Source organism: Clinocottus analis, unplaced genomic scaffold, assembly GCF_023055335.1.
Source record: "Clinocottus analis isolate CAN_PGR_092001 unplaced genomic scaffold, fCliAna1.0.p SCAF_16, whole genome shotgun sequence".
NCBI classification, from domain to species: Eukaryota; Metazoa; Chordata; class Actinopteri; order Perciformes; family Cottidae; genus Clinocottus; species Clinocottus analis.
This window is the reverse complement of record NW_027175887.1, coordinates 10,803,811-10,825,522: the sequence shown is the minus strand read 5'-3', so window position 1 is coordinate 10,825,522 and position 21,712 is coordinate 10,803,811. Positions and strand designations below refer to the sequence as shown.

Below are 21,712 nucleotides of genomic sequence, written 5' to 3'. Positions count from 1 at the left end.
TGAGAAATTAATCAGGTGGAACAGATGTGGAGGAATAACAAAATAAATGTCAGTCCCCTTGGTTGGATTCAGCTGCCCGAACGATAATAGAGAAAAGATAACAATGTGATGACGAGAGAAGCAAGAGGAGAGTTATTTCCTCTTGCTTCATCATGACACGAGAAGCATGAAATCTTTTCACACGTGCAGGTTTAGGTTGTCAAACACACTGTCGACAGATGGACCCAAACTCAGAGACTCATACAGACCTGCTGCTCGTATTTCTGTCTGAGTGCATCAAGTTGCTGGGAGAACTCTTTGGCCTGGTTCTCCCTGAGGGACTTGGAGCGGATCAGGTCCTGCTCTACTTTATCCATCTGGAGGCATGGGAAGAATAAAAGCAAAAGACTGACAACTATTTTCAATTTAAACTTTCACATACATACATTATGAAGCGTTTATGTAAATGAATGGAAATAAAAGGTTAAATTAAATAGGAAATCATTCGAAAAACAGAAACAATTGGAATGTGAAAGAGAGAGACTGGAACATGAGCATAAAACAGCCTGGGACGATGATTCTCTGAACCCACCATAGAGCAGCTTTGGATGAACGACGTACACGTAAAGCTGAAGGAGCGCTTATACACACTAGTCAAATACATTATGGGATTGGGAGTCTACTTGCCTTTCAATTGAGGAAAGCACAATTAACTAGTATATTACCTCAAATAAGACGACCGCCGTCGAGGAATAAGGTTCCACATGCAAGCGGTCGGGGCCTTTCAAACATTTTACCAAAACTGGCGACTCTCCAAATGAGGCTCAAAGAGAGGCAAAAAATGATCATGAATTTTTAATGATCCTAATTTGGCAAAGCTGACTCGGGCAGCGCAGTTAACAGCTCCAAGAGCAAAAGAGGAAACCATCAAATCTTTGAAAAACAACTATTCCCCCGAGGAGAAATGAATGGCCCTGCGAATGTCTTTATGAGACGTTACACCAAATATATGCCTGAGATGACAAGAACCCACCCACGAGCTGGTCAGAGGATATGATATCATGTCAAATATAAGAAAGTATGTATAACCTGCTTTTATATTGTCACTTGTACTTTTGGTTTTACCATTATGTTAAGTTGGGTGAGACTTATTGTCAAGGTTTAAATACTTGTTTAAAACCCCCACAAACGTTGAGGCTGCGTTCAGCATCTGAAACACATGTGCATTGCTATAAACCCGACATAATGAGACTTAAAATCTCAGATTTGCGTTTCCACGCAGTATTTTTTTCATTAGTTACAGTTGACGCAATAAATTGATGCAGAACCTGCAAAACACCGTCATGCATCTGCAGCAGAGTGAAGCCGCCGTCATATTTTTCTTTCAATTTGATGTTTTTTAACAGCCATCGATAAAAATAAAAAAAATCATACGTGTGATCTTATTGTAAGGATTTTGTGATGAAAGCACATCAATATATTGAGCTATTTATCAAAGTATGATATTATAATTAACATTAAATTATGCAATACAGTAGTTCACATAAAAATTTTAATATTCACAGATGCAATTCAAAGGCTCTCGTAAAGGTCCCACAGTGAGAAAGTAACGAGCTTTTGCCTCTTTGGGGACTTTTCTGAAAAATAAAATGCATTTGACAATAGCATGCTCTTCATCTTCACTCCCCTTCCTTTCATATTTTATGTACAGGTGACGAGAATCAAAACAATTGGAAATGTAATTGACTGAGACACCTCCGTGTCTGGGCTATGGTATGTGATGCGTAACGCTCAGGAAATGCTAAATGTGTTTTGATGAATCCATTTAAAATGCTGAAGCCTCCTTTGAACTAAACGCGCAACAGAGATTTGATTCTGTGTGGTGCTTCTTCCCCCCCCAAAATCCAAAATAGGGAAGATTTTTCCTTTAAGAGCCGGGATAAAGTGGGATACAGATTTAAAATGAAAGAAAGACACAGAGAGAGAGAGAGAGAGAGAGAGAGAGAGAGAGAGAGAGAGAGAGAGGATGATGAGAGGAAAGAGGGAAGAATGAAAAGAGAGAGCAAAGGAACTTCTGCCTTTGCAGGAAAAATGTAACGGAGCAAAGAAGGGTGGGAGGATGACAGGGATGCAGAAGAGACTGCTGCTCTCTTGGCTTTGATGTGGGCTGAGGATAAAGTCAGATTGGAGATTGGGATGCCAGGGGCGCGATGGGAAAAGAGGGAACGAGCATGAGATGGAAAAATGAGAACAGGAGAAAAAGAGGAGGAGAAAGATGAGGGAAAGTACAGCACGACAGATATTTTCCAAGCATCGAGAGAAGATGATATCACTTCCCACCCTGTGAAAAAAACAAAAACATGTATTCAAGAAGCAGAAACCAACGAGAAAGCAGACCAACGTTCTGTCTGTCTACACTTTTTAGTGAATGTGCTTTTTTCTAAGGAGGTTTTTTTTACTTTGATGGCAAAGGACATCTGAGTTTTCTCAGTGTCTTCTCTTCCTTCTTCAGGGTTCAGATGCAAGCAGCACATTTCCTCTCCTGTCAATACGACAAACATTTTGAATTTACTCTGGGGGAATAAAGGTTGCCGTGTGGGCCCACAAACAATCACGCATAATCGACTCCCACACAACTTTTTCTTTCACCACAACATACCGACTTGCCCGACAAACTTCGCTAATCAGTGACTAAAATGTATACCGCTCCAACATGCATCCCTTTAAAACATCCAGGCCAACACTCGGTGCAGCCTCGTCAATACAGCACACACGCAGTGAAGCAACATCAAATCAAAAGGGCTCAACAAAAACGCCTATAGCCAAACGGTCTCGTAAGACAGCGTCAGAAGTTTACAGCGGAGTACGCATCGATTGGAGAACTCGCCCAATAATCAGCAGCCCACGCGGTGCGGACTGCCGAGCGTGAGGCCGGCCCGACGCACGAACCAGTCTGGTTGCTTAAAGCAAGTGACCCGTCCTCCATCGAAACCCAACCATCCCACACGGCACGCCCACTGAGAGGAAGTGAGGTCAACGTGCGATGGCAGGGAAATGAACAACCTGCTTAATGAGCAGGATTATAAAATCACAGCGTTCATTGCGGATGACTAGATAAGTGAAAATAGGGGGGGTGACCATTTTTGTGTGCGTGCTTTTTCAGTATAGGAGCAGATGAAGGAGGAGGGAGAAGGGATGGAGGGAGGGAGACATACGGAGGAATTCAAGCGCAGCCAGCGTGGCGCCCGGTTGCATCTGTGGTCAGGCTGTGTCTCTGCGACCACAAAAATGTGTGTGTGTGTGTGTGTGCATTGTCTTGGTTACTGCTTGTCAAACAGCTCACTCCCTTTGTGGTAAAGCAAACATGAAAGAGAGAAGGGTAAAAGTGCATCTGTATTTGGCACACAACAGGAAACAAAACATGTGCCGATGCGCTTCATATTAGAGACGGGTGTACAGCATGCAGCGTATGAATGAAAACAGGTGTGCGTGCGCGGATGCCGCTTGGTGTTAGCTAATATACTGCTTTGGCTTTTGTGTGTGTGTGTGTGTGTGTGTTGCATGTGTGTATCCGACCTGGAGTTTCACGTCAGCGTAGGTCTTCTCGGAGCTGAGCTCCACCTGCTTCTTGAACTGCTCCAGTGCCGTGTCTGCCTGTTGGATCTGCTGCCTTTGGCTCTCTCTGGCTCGGTCCAGCTGGCTCTCCATCTCCCTTCAAACCAAACACACACACAAAAAAAGAATATGTGATGAAATCCAGAAATGCTTTGTCAAGAAAGCAAAAGGGTTCTCTTGGAGAGAACGTTAACAAACAGGAGTAACAAAGTGCTTTCGAGAAGGGATAGAAAGATGGCTGTAGAAACGTATGTTTCGTAGAATAGTTTCATCAGATTTCACATTCATGACAAGCCGCCACAGTGTGTGGATGGTATTGTTTTCCCATTGTGAGTCTGTGTGTACGTATCATGATAGCAAAATGTGGTCCTGGTGACACCTACTCCTGCAGAAGAGATTTGAGCCAGATGTTTACCGTATATTTCCGTCCGTGGAAAAATGGCGTCATTGCGATAATTTTGCAACCGGCCATTCAAGATGCAATCAAGAAAATGTAGAGGGTGTGTGGTCGAGATCAAAATTAGGATTTGATATCGCAGCTGGTGTGATCCCATTGCATAATTTGTGATTATTTCAAGTCAAACACTGTGCGTCTCCCATGCAGGTACGCTGTTGCCATCGCGGCAAACGTCAGGTCACAGAGTTGCAGGCTGAACGGATTGACAAGCACACCGAGAAGGACGGCCTTAAGAGCTGTCAGCGGCCGGCCAAAAGGCCCCGACAACAAATACAATCATACAAGCAGCTGTCAGGCGTTACCCACGAATGGGGTGGGGATAGAAGTGTGTGCCGGGGTGGATGGGAAAAGGGGAGGAAGAACGACAGAGCTGGAAGTGAAGGGATTGTGTGAGGGTGATGGTTTTGTCAATTTTAATGAATGTGAATTTCCAAAATAGCAGACATGCATAAAGATCTGAGGTCCAAATACCTCATTTAGTAACACCACTTTAAGCTGACTAAAAACTACAAATACATGTGTGGCCTACTCTCCACAGTTGAGGAGGAAACTCAGCTGTCCTGCATAATGACACACACGGTTTGTTCAACATGCGCTCCCATCTGACACGTTTCATCGGCTCCGAGTGTTTGTCGTATGATATTAATATAGGATTTGGATAATAGATCCATGACAGGAGCTCTCTTGAAGAGAACATGTTATTTAATGTTGTTTGAATGTTACAATTGTTTTATTTACAAATAATATAGGCTGTAACAACACAACATTGTCTAATGCTTATACTAATCTACTTTTGATTGCATGTGCCCAAACCAAATACAATGCAACCACAATACAATGAATGTCTTGTGATTAATGATTAAAAATTATTAAAAATGCCTCACTGGGAGCCACATTGAAGCTAACTTTGATGAAACTGGGGAGTTTTGACACAAACATGCATGTTTTTTAGTACAAAACAGCCACAAAAATCATACAAAAATCCCAGAAAATAAGATGAACTTTCTGCACCCCGTCCCTGCTGTTTATGTGTGGTTTATGGTAATAATGTTACGGGTGAACCTCATTGAAACTTCAGCACAAAGTGAAGCAATTTATCCGGAGTGACGAGACGCAACTGCTGAATAGCTTCCAGCAACGGTTCGTGAAATCTTCCAAGAACTTTCTTGTGATTAGTGCGCAAACATGACAATGTTTGGGGAGAGAATATGACAGTGTGAGTGTGTGTGTGTCTTAGTGCGCTTGTCTCTTGTTCCCTTGTAAATTAACACTCATTGTGTGTTTAATTATTCCTCATGGACAGACAAGCAGGAGATAGAATTAATTTTTGGCCAGTGGGTGAGACTTTATACCAATTAGAAGAACAGCTACGACGAAATGGCAACAGGCGCATGGTGCGTGGAGGAGGACACACACACACACACACACCCACAGACAAGTGTCTGTGGTTGTGTGTGTGTTTTACAAGTCATAAGGGGCATTGTTCATTAACGCAGTGATAAAAGCAGAGCAGGTAGTACTGTGAACACACACCTCACCAGAACAAACTACATCTACACAGATAACTGTAGTCTTTTACCGAACATACACACATTCACAAAGTCTGCATTCTTGTGAAGTGATTAATCACTCTCCATAATCGAAGTAACAACTTTATAAAGATACAACACTAAATAAAATTAAAAAAAAAGGAAACAGAGAAAGTCAGAGGCGATAAACAGGAACATGAGGAAAAGGAAAAGAACAGCAGCAGAGGATTGAAAAAGGAATGTGCAAGCTTTCTCTCCTCTTTATAGTGTTCTGTCTCTTTGTAATTTTGGTCTCTCTCATGTCGGACATCAAACGACAAAGAAATTGTTTTTTTTTCGCTCTCTCTCTCTCACAATTTTGTATACTCTGTAATTATTAATCAGTCTCGTTGCATGACTGCCTTCCGGGCTCAGACAGACACAAAAGGATACGAGGAGACCAAGATGGAAAAACACAGAAAGAGAGGAAGATGGAAAAGAGGATGTCACAGAAATAGCAAGTTTTTTTGGAGACTTCCAAGGCAGAGCAGAAATGAATTGGGTGTGTGTCTCGCTTAAGAGACGACGGAGCCTGTGTGTGTGCGCATGCATGTGTATGTGCCTTTGTTCACAATCCACAGTCACAACCTCTGTGTGTGACTGACAACTCTACTCAAGGAATGCACTATGACTAAGTTGGAGCTGCGCCTATACCTCTGAGGATACACCGAAAGATTCACTGCAGCAAACTTGGAGAATGTGACACATTGAAACATATTATTCTCTAAAGCTGCAGAGAGCAGGTGAACACATGGCACCTTCAGAGATTCCTCTGAGAATAACTGTGTGTGTGTGTGTGTGTTTCCCTGTGTGGGTGTGGTCACTTCGAGAGGTAGACAGCGTGTCACCATCAATAACAGAGCACTGACGGTGAGATGAGAGGACTGAGACGAGGGAGTCAGGGAGGCCTGGCAGGGAGAAACTGAGAGGAAGGAGAGGGGTGCCAGCGCCAGGGCGGCCCGCTGGCTTTAAATGGATCTCTGGTCAGAAAAGTGGAAGGAGAGGAGGCTCAAATTAAAGATGTGCCTTCTCTAAAGAGGAAGTCCTCTCATCCCTCAATCCTAAACGGCTGTTTAAAGGGGAGGAAGAGAAGGAGGCGAGGAGAGAGGAGTATTTGTGCTAGAAAGGGTGAAAGCGCTTCCGCCACCCCGCCGCCTGGCAGACAGGAGGGGTGCCGGGATGCCGGCGTTTTCCGGACTGCCCTAACCACACAATGCCACGTGCCGCCTGTGTGAGAGTGTGCTGGATATAAAGAGACAAGGAACCTACTGTATATAAACATTTGCGTACACATATAGTTAATACAAGAGTACACATTAAAGTCAATGCACACAGAGGAAACTCTAATTGCCTATGCAAATATTCTTTTCATGTAAGTAGAGTATTTAAGAATTGTGCGGGATGGGATGTGGGTGGAGCAGCGCATGGAAAAGACTGACAAACAGACTAGAATGCACGCTTGCATGCGGATGCCTCTGGTCTCCAGTATAAAAAGACAGAGAGTGAGAGTGTGTGTACACGTGGTGTGTGTGCGCAAGTGCGCGCGAGAGCCCGCGCATCTGCTTCTGTGAGCTCATCCAAACGGAATGATAACGAATCCACAGACACATCAAAGAGGCCTGAAAAAAAGAGAGGGAGCACATAAAAAGAGAGAAAATGCAAAACTGAAATATTCAGCACCCTCTGAAGAAAAAAATAAAACAGGCTTGGTTTTCATCCCCAGAGAACGAGAAAAGGGGAGGAAGACAAGAAGAAGAAAAAAAGACAGAAACAGATGCAGAATAAGAGACAGACCACAAATAAGTGAACACAAACGAGAGACAGCACAAGGGCAAGCAAATATTAAAGACAGAGAGAGAATGAGAGTAGAAAGCAGAGAATCATTGAGTTTGATGGCGAAAAAACTGCCTACAAATGTGGCCCGTTCATAAACAGGATTTCATATGGATAAATGAAACAAAATGGCCACTTAAGTAGAAAGAAAGAGGTCTCTCTTTTATGCCCTGTCTCCCATAGTGGCATCAGGACACACCAGTCATCTGCTCTCACTAGAATGCTACCAGTTTCTCTCACAATAAATTAGCATTACACAATTGCTAATTGTTAAATAACCTTTTTCGTGCAACTATTCATACCGGTCTCATAGGCTTACATAGAGTGGAAACGATTAACCAGTCAATCAACAGAAAATGTATCTGCGACTATTTTGAGAATAAATACTTCAAACCTGGTCTTCTGTGAAATTCATATATATATATATATATACATATATATATATATATATATATATATATATATATATATATATATATATATATATATATATATATATATGTTTACATATTGGTCAAGCAACATCATTGCCTTGAGCTCTGCGTAACACTATTCTGAGACGTGTTTCGACCAAATGATCAATCAAGGAAATAAACGTCAGAATAATTTAAAGTACAGTGAATCGAGGATCACTGGCCATTACTGAAGCGAAGGGGTTCAGCATCGTGCCGGCTGACATTTCTATTCATCTGTGCAAACAGTCGTCTATGACGATGACGCTCGCCTCTCCCATCAACACTGGCGATGAAAGTGTGACTTTCCCTCTCGTTGGTTCGCGCGTCAAAGCCGACTAAACACTCAAAGGAGATGGAGGATGAAGAGATCTGGTGCCGACCAGGCCGGCAGTACTACTATGTGGGCGGATAAACATGTGGGTGAACAAAAATACATAACACATGTCTGTCTCGTACTTCGAAATAAATCTTGAGTTCAGTGAGTTATTTAATATTTCTAGAGAAATCTTACTCATGGTTTAGAACGGGGGATTTTCTTCCCTTCGCTGTGCATTTAGATGCTATTTGACTTCATGAATTATGCAGACTGCAGTATAATAATGCTAAATGAACTAGGCACGAGTCCCTAAAGTAAACATACTGTATTTACATATCCCAAACATTGTACAATGGAAAATGAAATTAGAAAGCTTTTTAATGAGACAATGAAAGCCCTAAAGACAACTATCCAGATTGAGTTGTTTCACTGCCTGAATTAACTGTAATAATACTGTCAGTGCATATTTGTAAGTAAGTAAGTTTAACGAAAAAAATGTCAAATCTGGTTATGTGTGACAATCAGGTAGACACGGTGAGGCATTAAATGTCATTACACCGTGTTGTGTAAACGTCACAAAATCAATCAGGCAAACCCATTAAGTGAAGCGATTGCGATGAACAGATATGACAAATTATAGCAGAATAACTAAATGCCAGGGTCGCTATTAACTTATTTTCCAGAGAAGAAACTTGTTATCTGCCTCATTATCTGTCCATTAAATTGAATATTGACAAAGATAATATTCCATTAGATATGACTGCAGTGATGGCAGATGGGAAGTTCAGCCCGACACCTCTATTAAAGGTGCAGTGTGTAGGGTTTGGAGCCAGTGAGGGCCAAACAGAGAAACACTTGCAGTAACATGCAACATGCTATTTAAACAAAGAACGTATCCTCATACAACGCTTCATATGGTTCCTGCGAAAAGTCAATCCTTGTTTTTCGGCCGTTTTCCTACAAAAGCCAGCAACAAGTGTCAATTTCCACCTGTTAGATACACACAGGCTTTTCCAAATGAACTCCTGTTTTCAGAAGAAACTAATTAGTTGGCTTTAGGCAACAAAACTACCTACTAAGTTTAGGAAGTACGAGAGTTACGTGACCAATGAAACAACGTTGACTTGTTTCACATGGGGAATGAACAGCGGTATACTTTGTTGGACCCGCCCACTCTGTGAGGGCGTTTGCTGTAATACGAGGATAACATACAGTTTTATTTGGTGGAATATCTATGATTTACGGCTAGTTTTTGTAGATATAGCTGTGTATGCTGGATGGGAACAGCCTGCAGTAAACCACAGAAACACACAGATTACAGCCCACACAGAGAAGGAGTTCATTCTCTCGTCAGGACGCCATTACTCCACGATATCTTTACGCTGAAAACAGTTGTTTGCCGCTATAACAAGAATGTCACGGTCCTTAAACTCCACCAACCTCGGCTATTGCTCCCAGTTAAAGAGCGTTTTTACCGTCTTTCCTTTTGTCAGGTCTGTAGTATCGAACTGGCGCTTAACCCATTTCCATCCTCCCCTTTCAATGCAGTTGCCATGGGAGTAAATATTGAGCCCTGGTGAAGCTTTTCAATATTCAGGATCCATACCTCCACCTGCTCCTGCTGCTCAACACTAACTGGGCTATCTACCTCCTGTCCCTCTCCGGACAACCACCAACCCTGCTTCCCTCCTGTCATGGGAGAGGAATGCTGGGAAAGATAAGACAACTTCAAAGACACACACACACACACACACACACACACACACAGATGTAGGGTTTTTGCATGTGCATACACAAAATAACATGAAAGACCATGATGGATGCTGCATCCTACACCTTTAAGAGCAGAGGTGGCGCTATCTCATGCAAGCATGTGGGCAGGCATGCACAAACACTAGGAAAAAAAAACAATGACAGACCAAGACAGACATGCACACACACTTAATTATTACCCGGCCAAAGGAAATGTAGAAGAGCTAATTACTAAATCGAACAGTAGCTTGGTTGTGGGCTCCAGAAACAGCAGGATTTACTTTTTAAATGAGGAGAAAACAGGATTATGAGTGAAGGAAAGAGTTGGTGTAAATTCAACACGCCATGACGCATCCCATCGGCAGCAGAGTGCGCGCATGCGCAGGTTTGGACAGCCAGCGTGTAGCCTCTCATGAAGGCGAGCACGCTTTCCCTCCAGCTATCTCTGCCATTCCAAACTGTAAACGATCAAACTGAGCCCAGGTGGCTGCTGGGACGCAGTCAGAGTTGCTGCCGCCCTGCAGCACACCTTTGCAGGCACACGCTTTTAATAAAGCCAGTTTTGGGTGCCAAGCTGCAGGAATTAGGACTGGAATGGTATGAGGGAGGCGAAAAAAAATAAATATATATATACATATATATACACATATATATATATATACACATATATATACACATATACACATACACACATACACATACACACATATACATACACATATATATATATATATATATATACACACACAATCCACAGACAACCTCTTCATGGGGCGCTAAATACAGTATTGTAGAAATAAACCAGCTGTTATACCTTATCTCTACTTTAAACATTCAGGTGATTTTCCAACGGTTTTAAATTTTGATTTGAAGGTCACTGTTGCAAACGCAGGCAAGCTGTTCCCCAGATGAGTTCCCCCCCCTCTCTGTGGTGCATCTCTCCATCTCTATGCTAATGCCCTGTAATGATCTGAGGCACGTTGGGATGAAAGAAGAGGAGAGAAACTTGTTCTCTGCACAGCTTTGTAATGCTTTCCTGTTGTTGTTGCTATAGTAACACAGACCTGGAACTCAAATTGACACAGCAATGCTTATTTGCATGGCAAGACGGCACAATTTCTCTTTATATATATATACACTGGAAAGAAAGAGTGGGTGTAAACCATGGAAAGAAAGGGGTGTGGATAACAACCATATATGCCGGATATAAACAACCATAATCTAAACTACCAACAGATCCATCCCTTTGAAGAAAAAACATATCACAACACATATAACATGTTAGAAATAGAGATATATCCTTTTACCAAGAGGGTTTGTGGATCAACACTCATCATAACACAGTGCACATACCACGCAGTGTCTGGAGGGCATGTTGAGCAGTTCAACTTGTTTAATTTCATCATCCACACACACACACACACACACATACACGCACGCACGCACACACACACACACACACACACGCACACGCACACACACACACACACGCTCTGACTTTGAAGTTCTCCTGGATCGCCTTTAAAGGCCATCAGTGTTGCCACGACAGCAGGCAGGTAGACATCAGACTGTTTATTGTTTTGTGTGTGTGCGTGCGTGCGTGCGTGCGTGTGTGTGTGTAGTCTGAGTACTTAATTAGCTAAGAGCCCGATGGGCCACTTGCAGTTTCTCAGTGTTTAACACTAAACGAGGGAATGACTGGCTCGTTACTGATACTAACAACAAGGGATAATTTATGCACAGACGGATCCGTCTGCTGTGTTTAAGCTCGTCCTCTGTTGCCACGCTGACAATGACGAACGCAAACAATAAGCAGGCACAACCATCAATGTCCCTTTGCGATCTTTATGCTGAATACTAAATGCCACAAAACTGCACAATTAGTTTTCATGTTGTTTCACACTGACAGAAACACAAAGGAACAGCAATAATAAACATGTCCGACAGCTTAATGCAATTTCTTATTCACGAAAAGGAACCATCTTTCTTTTTTTTTTTTTAAAGCCACTTAAAAAGTCTTTGGCTAAGACACAAAGTGCCATGGGCTATTTATTACGACCCAAGGAAAAAAAAACATCCAAATACAGCTAAGCTGAACCCGTTATTTTTAACCCGCTGCCTCTGGGCCGCTATTATATAGCGACAAAGAGTTGAAAACTTCTCAAGGGGGGGTGACGGCACTGTGACTGACTTCGGCTGCATAAGGCTGGAGCTGGAGCAGAGGTTGTTGAACGGGCGTTGTGTGTAATTGTGCACAACACATTCTAGTTTTCAGCAGGCAAACTATAATCTGCTTGAGACCCAGTACTGTGGTCCGGTCTGGGAAACCCAGTGGAAGGTTTGGACTAGTTGGTCGGAGTCTGAGCTGTCACTGAGCAGCTCTGGAGAGGAGGGAGTGATGGAGCTAAAGGGCGGGAGTAAGAAGCTAAGGGGGGAAGTAAAGGGAGAAACCAAAAGGTGTGACATTTGTTTTTCTTCATAATAAAATATACAAGGCAAAATTATTGTTATTATCTAAGCAGTACTTTTATCGCTATTATCCTTAATTCATAATAACTAGTGCAGTGCCTGCCTGCACCGCTCGTCCAAACAACTTCACACTCGACAATGCAGACCCTCGGGTCTAAAGCAAAACAAGCCGTGACATACTGTAGTTGCGACCCTAAGCAACGCTGGATTATACACGTCCTTTGGGTGCAGCAGACGCGCACACAAACACAAGACTGAGCACGAGTGGTGTAATAGTTACTAGGGATCGCCACAGAGGCCTCTGAACGCTAGAAACAAGATGGATGAGAGTAGAGTTGTGGGCCACAAATCAAAAACAAAGTGCTAAAAGGCACTAAAACGATTTGTAGAGGGGAAATCTGGAGTTGGGTGACAAATGTTGGACTGTTCATCAATAAGAGCAACAACTTCCATGTTGCACGTGGACATTTTACCTCATGCATAAGATTATCTTCATTTAAAAATGTATTTTAGCAAGTCATGATGTTCTATTATGGTTATTCATGTTGAGTCAGATTTAGACAGCAGGATTAAGTTTGCTAGTTTTTCTTCAAGACAACACAAATGCTTCTCACATGTGAAGCTCTGATTGGAATGACTTCTCTCCAGTTACCAGGCTCTCTACTCTACCGGCACAAGCCACAGTTCTTTAAAAAAAAAAAAAAAAAAAGATCAAAGAGAGTGTGCAAGGGTTGCTTTTTAAAGCCAAACTCCACCTTAAATCAGAATTCATGCAGAATGTTAGTATGATCAAAGACTCAAGTCAGAAGACATAAACAACTCTCTAATAAAGTCTGAAGCTGCAAAGTCGAGGCTCAAATATGTGATATTAATAATTGTAAAATAAATGCTCCACGAGATTTATGCATGTTGGAAATGACTAACTTCTGTGCAAACAGTAATAGAGCAGAACATTTGTCCATAAACCTGTCAAATAACCCGAGAAGCGATCACTTTGTATTGATGATATTCTTAGATGGTGATAGAGTCTGTGCAGTATTGCGTTTGCACACACAAACGTCTTTCCCAAAGGTCTCCTCGACTGTATTCAAGTCTATTCCATCTGCATTCTATGTGAAATGCACATATAAGCACACACACACGCGCACAAACAGTGATACTGACATGCTGATGGTGTGCTCATTATGACAAATAGTTGGCCAACAGCACGAGGAGGACCACACAGACACACAAATACACTGATAGTTGTGAACAATGTGTAAATTATATTATAACCGATCCACTCGAGTATATATAGGTGAAGGCTTTTTGTATTCATGAACCCTTATTGTCCAAAATGTGAAGGCCTGTGTTTGCTTCTTCTGTCTCATCAACACGTGCAGGATGAATGTTTAGCTCCATTAAATAGATTTAAAAATAAATATTAACTCTGTAATCAGTACTAAATAAAAATAGTTTGCTGTTAAATTCAGATTTAACACTGATATTTTTCAATATCACCTGTGTTATTACTACAATCATTACCACTTATAGTTAGGCCTTTTTCACTGTACCTGAGTGCATCTTCTAGTTTGGCCATCTTCAGCTTAGCTTCTGTTCTCTCTTTCTCTGCTTCACTGTGGATTGCCAAAACCTGAGGGATAGAGAGAGGGATGGAGAGAAAGAAAGAGAGAGAGAGAAAATAGAGAGGTGGAATTGAGTGCACAAGCAGAAACCATCAAACATCACTCAACAAAACTCTGCTGTCTGTGACCTTGTGCATCTGGTCTCGTCTCTTCTCTCTATCACCCCATCAAAAGTACCATCTGAGCCTATTTGCCTGCAGAGAGGGCCTCTCCCTCTGGATCTGTGGCAGCCATATGGGCCTGTTATGTCCAGATACCGCACTCTGGCCTCCATCACGAGTCTCACTTACCACTCCTGAAGAGTGGAGAGAGGAATCTTTCACGGGAAAAGAAAAACAGAAAAATGAACCCTCTTTCCTTCATTGTTTAAATCTCCTTGCACCGACCAGAAGGAAGCAGGCAGAAAATACAGTCGTATTACAAGGACAGGATGAAAAAAAAAGAAAAGTTAAACACAAAACTACTGACTTTCTTTAAAAGAAGCTTAATTGAAATTCCCCCTGACCCTGAGTGAAGTGCACAAAGGCCTGCTAAGTTCTTGCAGGTGTGTCAGCCAGAGGGGCCCCGTCTCTGGGTATGCCAGCCTGCCACGAGCACACACATTATAACTATGGCACTTTGAAGATGACCCAGGTGCAGCAGGTCTTTAAAACCCAACTTTCACTTAAGAAGTCTGGCTTGGACCGGTCTGGTCCAGCTCAGATTGTTAAGATTGGTCTCTTCCCTCTATGGTTTACAGCTGCTCTATGGCTTTGAAGAGGGTCCCTCAAAAGTAAAGGTAATTAGGTTTAGGCCCGGGTACACTGACAGTGCATACTTCGTTGAGAAGAAAGTCTTTTTTAGGTGCTCTTTTCGCAGACTGAGTCTACAAGGTTATTCAGATAACTCTAACTAACTTTCTTTGCTTAATATCTTTCATGATAAATCTTACATTTTCTTCTTTGCCCAGTCCTTCATCTACTTGTTAATCGCGGCCCTGATTTTACGAGACCAGACATAAAAGTAAGGGGAACGAAAAAGGAACATGTGACTCCAGGCTTTGATCTCCACTTGACCGTAATGACTGTGTCCAGGAGTGTTTGAATGCAACGACAGAAGCTATGGAGCTCAGCGGATCGGTTCTTCTGAAGTACACAATACCTTTTTCTCACAGTTGATCCGCACTTCATCTTTTTCCTGGTGAAACTTCATCTCTTGATCCTGGAAGGAAGCGGAGTTGAAATGATGTGAATGATGACTGTTAGGCGGCGGCGAAACTGTGACAACTCACACAAAGACAAGCCCGTTCTGAACTTAAGAATCTTCATAGATGGTGAAAACACACACACACACACACGCACACGCACGCACGCACACGCACGCACGCCAACCACCAAATCCTACCCTGACTTGTTGGTGTCTCTGGTGTTGACTGTCCTGCTGCTGCTGTTTGAGCAGCAACACAGTTTTCTCCAAGTCCTCCATCACCTCGGAGGACTGGAAGAGGGAAACAGAGAGGAACTTGTGAAAAACCACTCCGGTACAAATTAGTATTTTTGAATTAACTAACTGTCCGTTTGTCGGGCAGGGAGGGAGGGGAGAGTGTCGTCGAGGCGTTCTGGTGGTGTGGACCTTTGCAGCAGACAGCTCATGTTCCTGATGCAAGTGGCTCAGGTCAGTCTCGTGTTTGGCTTGGAGCTTCTGCACAGTCCGATCGTGGCGCTCCCTCTGTTGCTCCTTCTCCTTCTGCAGGATTACATTTCTGTGGACCGTTGAAGAGCATGACAAGGAGGTTAACACATACGCTGACCCGTTCACCAATTGAATAATCACACAAGTCTCTTCACCTCCCCGTTGCTGTAGTTTTCTTTCAGCAGATTTAAAGGATTTATTGGCACCTTACGTGCATCTTAACAAACACATGATAGATAGATCGAGAAATAGATAGAGAGATGGATAGAACTGGTACCCTCGCCCCCCTTTATCGCTTCCTATTTCACAGACCGTCTGTTCGCCTCCTGCAGTTCGGCGCTGAAGGATGCAATGTGAATCTCCAACTCGGCCTTCTCCTGGGTCACCCTTTGACGCAGCGCGTTGCCCTTCTCCACCTCCGCAGACTGCCGTTTCACCCGCAGCTCCAGCTCACGCACCGTTTGCTCCTGGACCACAAGCATACACAGAAATCACTAAGCCAAACCACTTGAACCAGGAAGGGCACGAGCCTGAGGGAATACCGCGGGTCGGAGGATTGCATGCTCCCATAGTGAAGCGAGGCACAGAAATCTAGGTGCTAGTGTGTGAGAATGTGGGTAACAATGTAGCTGACCACCTCTCTGAATAATTATGTAAAATATTGAAATAAAATAGCAATACATTCTAGAATAGATAATTCCTGCTTCAGTTAGGTTTTGTACTTTTGATTAAGTCCAAAGCTGAGGTCGGACTTGAAATAGAGTGTTCTGAACTGGCTCCTCCAAATAGCTGTGAGTCATCAACAACAACAACAACTCTTTACAAACTGCACCAAAGCTCCAACCAAAAGAAACCCTTTCAGTGCCACACAGAAAAATGAACATATTTCATATTTCAAGTCAACTGTTGAGCCTTTGAAAAGTGTCTCAAGGTGCATATACAAGCTATTGTTTCTCTTTGTTGCTTGTGGCGTTTGGAGCAACACAGGCAAGACAATGTGATTCTTGACTATTAAAAGACATATGCATAGTTATCATGTTAATTAAATCTGACAGCAACAGGATTATTGAAGTCGCAACTGCTTCGAGCTACAGTGTGTAGTTTCTGGCCACATGCGGCGCTGTGGAGAAATATTTTTGATCAACTGGTTCCTGTGTTGTTTGTCTCTCATGCTCTAGAAATACTGAAATACTGCACATACACGCCGCGGTGCAGACCAGACTGAGCTTCACTTTAATTTCAAACATTTAATGTACATAGAAACTTCACCTTCCAACTAATCACATGTGTTGTGGCTGAGATTAGATTACACCAACACCGTTGAGTCATTTCATTGGAAAATGTCAAAAAGCTCAAACAGGATTCAGATTTTCAATAAAGACATTGATCAAAGACCAGCTGATGCAGACGGCTTCTTCCGGCACCGATTTGATGAAAAGAAACGTCCCCTCTGTGCACACTGTCCCCCTGCATGCGAGTCTCTGTGTGTGTGCGATTGTTACAGCGTGGAATGCGGCGCGGGCCGGCTGATAAAGGCGATGACGGGGCGCTGATTAAAGATGGAGCGTGCTAGTCAATTTAGACGATGACAGAGGCTGGCGATGACAGGGGGAGCAACGACGGCAAAAAGGAGGGAGCCGTGTGTTTGAACAGCGTACGGGAGCAGCGCCCGGCGAGGCTGGTGAGAGATATTTGTGTTAGCGGTGCAGGGTGCTGAGAAAAGGAACAAGGGCCCTGTGTTGTGCTGGGACGCGTGCTGACACTTAGTATGGAGAGGCGCTTCTTCTCATCTCCTGCCAGAGAGCCGAGGCTGGACTGGGCACACCTGGACACACTCAGAGGGAGCGCATTACGTCCCCTAATTAGGTGTTTCAGAAGGAGAATTACAAGGTGTGAAGTGCAGACTACATACGGTACGTTATGAGCGAGGCTGCCCTTCAGAGATTTAGAAGTGACAAAGTCTTTGAAGTTGGAAGGGGGGGGAAGAAACATGTAATTTTGGAACAAAAAATTGAGTGGTGGATGGACTTTGACAGTTTTTTGTATCTGGAAGACAGCCTGCATCACTCATCTCCTGTCAGGTGGTGTGTATGCAAAAATGTTGCGTTTCAAACTCTAAAAAGGTGGAGCAGCAAGTGGACAAGAGCATCTGAGGGACGACATCAGACAGGAAGACGCAGTAAACGGTGGACTTGTGGGACAGGTGTCACCAAAATACTAAATCTGCAACGCTTGCAGTATTACTGGAGATGCACAGACATGGTTTTCTAAGGCCAATACCACTTTAAGACACTACCGACGCTACCGTAATTGTATGGTTTATACACAAAAACACACCGCTGTGTTACACACACAGGCCTAACAACAGGCCTACTGGTTCATCTCTAACCACAAGACCATATTAATCACATCTCCATTATCAGTCATTTCATTATGGACATGCACGGACTAAAGTCTAGAGTTTGAATGGTGCAATACCTCGGCAGATACCGGCTTGTCTTTCTTTTCAAACACCTACTCAGTCACTCTATCTACTCTGCCCTGTGCATAGGTACGTCCAAAAATAACAACATCTGACATCAGTAAGCCGCTTGCGAGATCTTTGATCTGCGTGGATAGAAGTATAAACAGATTTGGGCAGATGGACAGTCTTCGTTTCACTGTTATTTAAAATGAATCATCAATCCGTGTTTGTCTTGGCTTGCATACTTTACCTGTGAACTTTTCACATTGTGTTCTGGGCATGAACTTTTTATTGGCAGCTACGTCTCCCCCTCACAGTGAGCAGAGGAGGAAAGGTAGCCTGAAACCAAATCGGCATATAGTATCATTAACTGTACAAAGCACACGCTCAAAGCTACGGACGCTTTTGGGTCAAAGTCATGCAGGACCGAATATTCCCCAAGCGCAAATATCTGCGTATTGGATAAACTCAGATCTTCTGACTGACATATTGAATATTTGATATTAGTATAAGTCTCAGCGACAAGTCAACAGAGGAAAATTAACCTTTTCACTAAAAAAAGAACGAAAGACAACATTGATTCTAAAGATTTAGTGTTCAAGACACCAACCACAAAACAAGTGTGCTGTAATAACTCACCTGAGATAAAGTTCACTTTGAACTTCCTACAGAAGGAACGCACGCGCGCGTGTGTGTGTGTGTGTGTGTGTTAGTTAAAACAGCTAATTTACAGTGACAGAGGCTCTTTTCATTCTCTAGAGCCCTGTCTGTCCTTAATTATTAAAAGAGGGGCCTCACCACCAGCCCTGCACTGTCCAGTGTTTGATGCCTTTTAAATGTTGGCCTGCTGACAGATTACGGCCAGAAGCAATATGAGTTTATGTGTGATATGTTTGGGAGCCCACAAACGTTCACAATACTAACAATACTATTTATTAAGCAGTAAATTTGACTGGCTTGGTGTTGACGATTCCCCATTAGTGTAATGTGCACGATCCCACTTAAAACCCAAATCCTTTCATATGACATCAAAGAAACTGTAGCTTTGAGAAGAGTGTCTGAGTGTAAGCGTGTGTGTGTGTGTGTGTGTGTGAGTGTGAATGCGTGTGTGTGTATGAGATTTACTACACACAAAGATCAAAGACCTTCATAAAGATGACAGAGGTAAAATATGCAAGTCATTCTCGCCCAAAGGTTACAGGAAGTCTTCCTTCATTTGAGTCACATGGGTCACCGTTTTACAATTAGAGCTTTTACAAATGTGTACACTTTGCTTAGAGATAAACGAGGCAAGGACTTTCATGCAAAAAATACACCCATCTCTTCACCCAGAATCCTGTTTGTTCCAGTGAAAGTCTGGAGTTTAGAAAATAAAATAATCTGCCCACATGAAATGTCTGAACATTTGAATCCCCTAAAGAGCAGAAAGTGAATGCTTGTCAGGGGGGTGGAATAAACATGAGTATACTAATCCAAGTTAAATCATGTTACATGAGGTCTGGAATAAGTACCAAAAAAAAGTTAAAATGTTCCCAAATGTATCCATACGCGAGCTTGATCTATAACTTAACCTGCACACCACCCCCTGTTGCTGTACTCACAGTTGCCTGTGACCGAGCGTTATACTCGGCCTCCATCTTAGCCAGCCGGAGGTTGGTGTCCTCCAGCAGCTCCTGGATGCTCTCAGTGTGTTTCTTTTGCAATTCAAACTTCTCCTGCTCCATCTCGGCCACAGCAGCATGCAGCTGGAGGGGCAGAGAAGAACTACGCATCAGTCACATATCTCTCTCCCTGTATTCCCACGACGACGTCGCTTCACTTCATTGCTACCATCTCTTTTATAATCCATCTCTTGATGCATCTAATGTCTTGCTTATTCGAGGGGAATAAACCAAATGTATGTACAGTGAAGTAGATTCTTTTTTTTATTATTACATCAAACTCAAGTTGTAGCTCATCACATGCTGAGTGACCCTGAAGAGACGAGTGGAAATTGCCTTAGGATCTAATTGAGCTTGGTTAGCGAGAACTATCAGGAGTGAAAATACATTTTACCCAGGGCAGAGAGCATTCATTTTCCAGCTAAAAACAACAACAACAAAAACACACACTAACTTAAGCACAGCATGAAAGAATAAATATTTGTTCTAATGGTTAAAGCACAACTTGTCTGCTTCCAGCGAAGTCTGTCAGTCTCAAGCTATCAAACGTCCTTCCTCTGGCTTAGGGCTGCTTACAGGGGGTTGGGCTGCAGAATATCCAAACCCTTCAACTTTTCCCTCATACCTTCTTCTCCCACTCGTTTTTCATGGAGTCGGAGCTCTGATCCGACATCTTCTTCAGCTCAGCGATCTGCTTCTCTTTGCTCTCGCGGATGACCTGGGATTCCCGCAGCACACTTTGAACTGTAGAACAGCGAACACACAAACACACGAGGAGCAGTCAGGCCCTGCCTCGGGCTGTGTGCACAGACGGACACGCAAACGCAGACGTACAGTCATGCCCATTGATGCGCTGTCAGTAAATCAATGTCAATAAAGATATTGCAATAAAATGGCTAGTAGCTCTGCCCTTTGCCAAATTTATACATTTCTCTTCAAATGCTTTGAGAGACACACAATAGAGCAGAGAAGCGAGGAGTAAGAGGGGAACGGGGAAGAGGAAATGAATAAAAAAGGCAGACATTGTGCGATTAAAATTTAGATGAAGCAGCACAGCTGGAGAACGTCACTCCACACCAGCGCAGTCTCTTGTGGAATTGTATCTATTCGGGCTTTTTACACTGAGTGTTCAGAGACACTAGTATAAACATCCTTCCAGTTTGCCCTGCAATCCTGTGACCTCTCACCTCTCTTCTCCAGCTTACGGATCGTCTCCTCCGATTCCTTCTGCTTGGCCCGATAAACGCTCTTCGTCTCCTCAATCTCACCGTTCTTTCGGTCCAGAATCTCAGGAGAAAGAGGGAGATTGTTTTAAAAACACATACCGGAGAAATTTTTAGTTTTTTTTTTTTTTTTTTTTCCTGCTGAGAAAACGGTTGCATACATGATGGATGTTCTTGTCACAGTGCCTTTGCAGCAGTTTTTTTTTTTACGGCCGCCAAAACTGACAAACATCATTCTAACCCGTACATTCTCCTAAAAGGCACTCTGTGGAGTTTCTGACCACTAGTTTAAATGTTTTTTGTGTGGGTCTTTGTGTTACATATGTATAATCAGGCTGGTGAATTCCTAGCAATGGTTTCACATTTTTAAACCAATTGACAGGTGCAACGCGCCAAGAAACATAGAGAAGAAGAAATCTACTATTAAGTGAACAAAAATGTTAACTTGCTGCAACAAAACAGACCTTCATGAGCAATCTTGATGATTTATGAGTATTTATTTTTTTAAAGTAGATTTAGGATGTTATTTAAAAGGACATGGAACAGTTTGTCTACATAATTCACAGGATGACCTGACAAGACCTCATCCTCCACATGCCTATCTAATCCTAAGGAGTGAAATGC

General features: G+C 42.9%; 1 protein-coding gene across 4 annotated transcripts in view; it reads right to left on the bottom strand.

Annotated features, from left to right (window-relative positions):
* Positions 1-21,712, bottom strand: part of cep112 (centrosomal protein 112) — a 92,437-nt gene that overhangs the window by 51,885 nt on the left and 18,840 nt on the right. For all 4 annotated transcript variants that reach the window (XR_011077575.1, XR_011077576.1, XM_068578160.1 and 1 more), the window contains exons 10-19: positions 21,053-21,152; positions 20,491-20,609; positions 19,806-19,949; positions 16,053-16,207; positions 15,681-15,810; positions 15,453-15,545; positions 15,210-15,269; positions 13,998-14,077; positions 3,556-3,691; positions 249-356 (exon numbers count right to left, since the gene is read on the bottom strand). Coding sequence is in view for 2 of the 4 variants with exons in the window: in XM_068578160.1 (XP_068434261.1) it covers positions 249-356; positions 3,556-3,691; positions 13,998-14,077; positions 15,210-15,269; positions 15,453-15,545; positions 15,681-15,810; positions 16,053-16,207; positions 19,806-19,949; positions 20,491-20,609; positions 21,053-21,152 (1,125 nt within the window). In the remaining 2 variants the exon portion in view is untranslated. The remainder of the gene's footprint in view (positions 1-248; positions 357-3,555; positions 3,692-13,997; positions 14,078-15,209; positions 15,270-15,452; positions 15,546-15,680; positions 15,811-16,052; positions 16,208-19,805; positions 19,950-20,490; positions 20,610-21,052; positions 21,153-21,712) is intronic.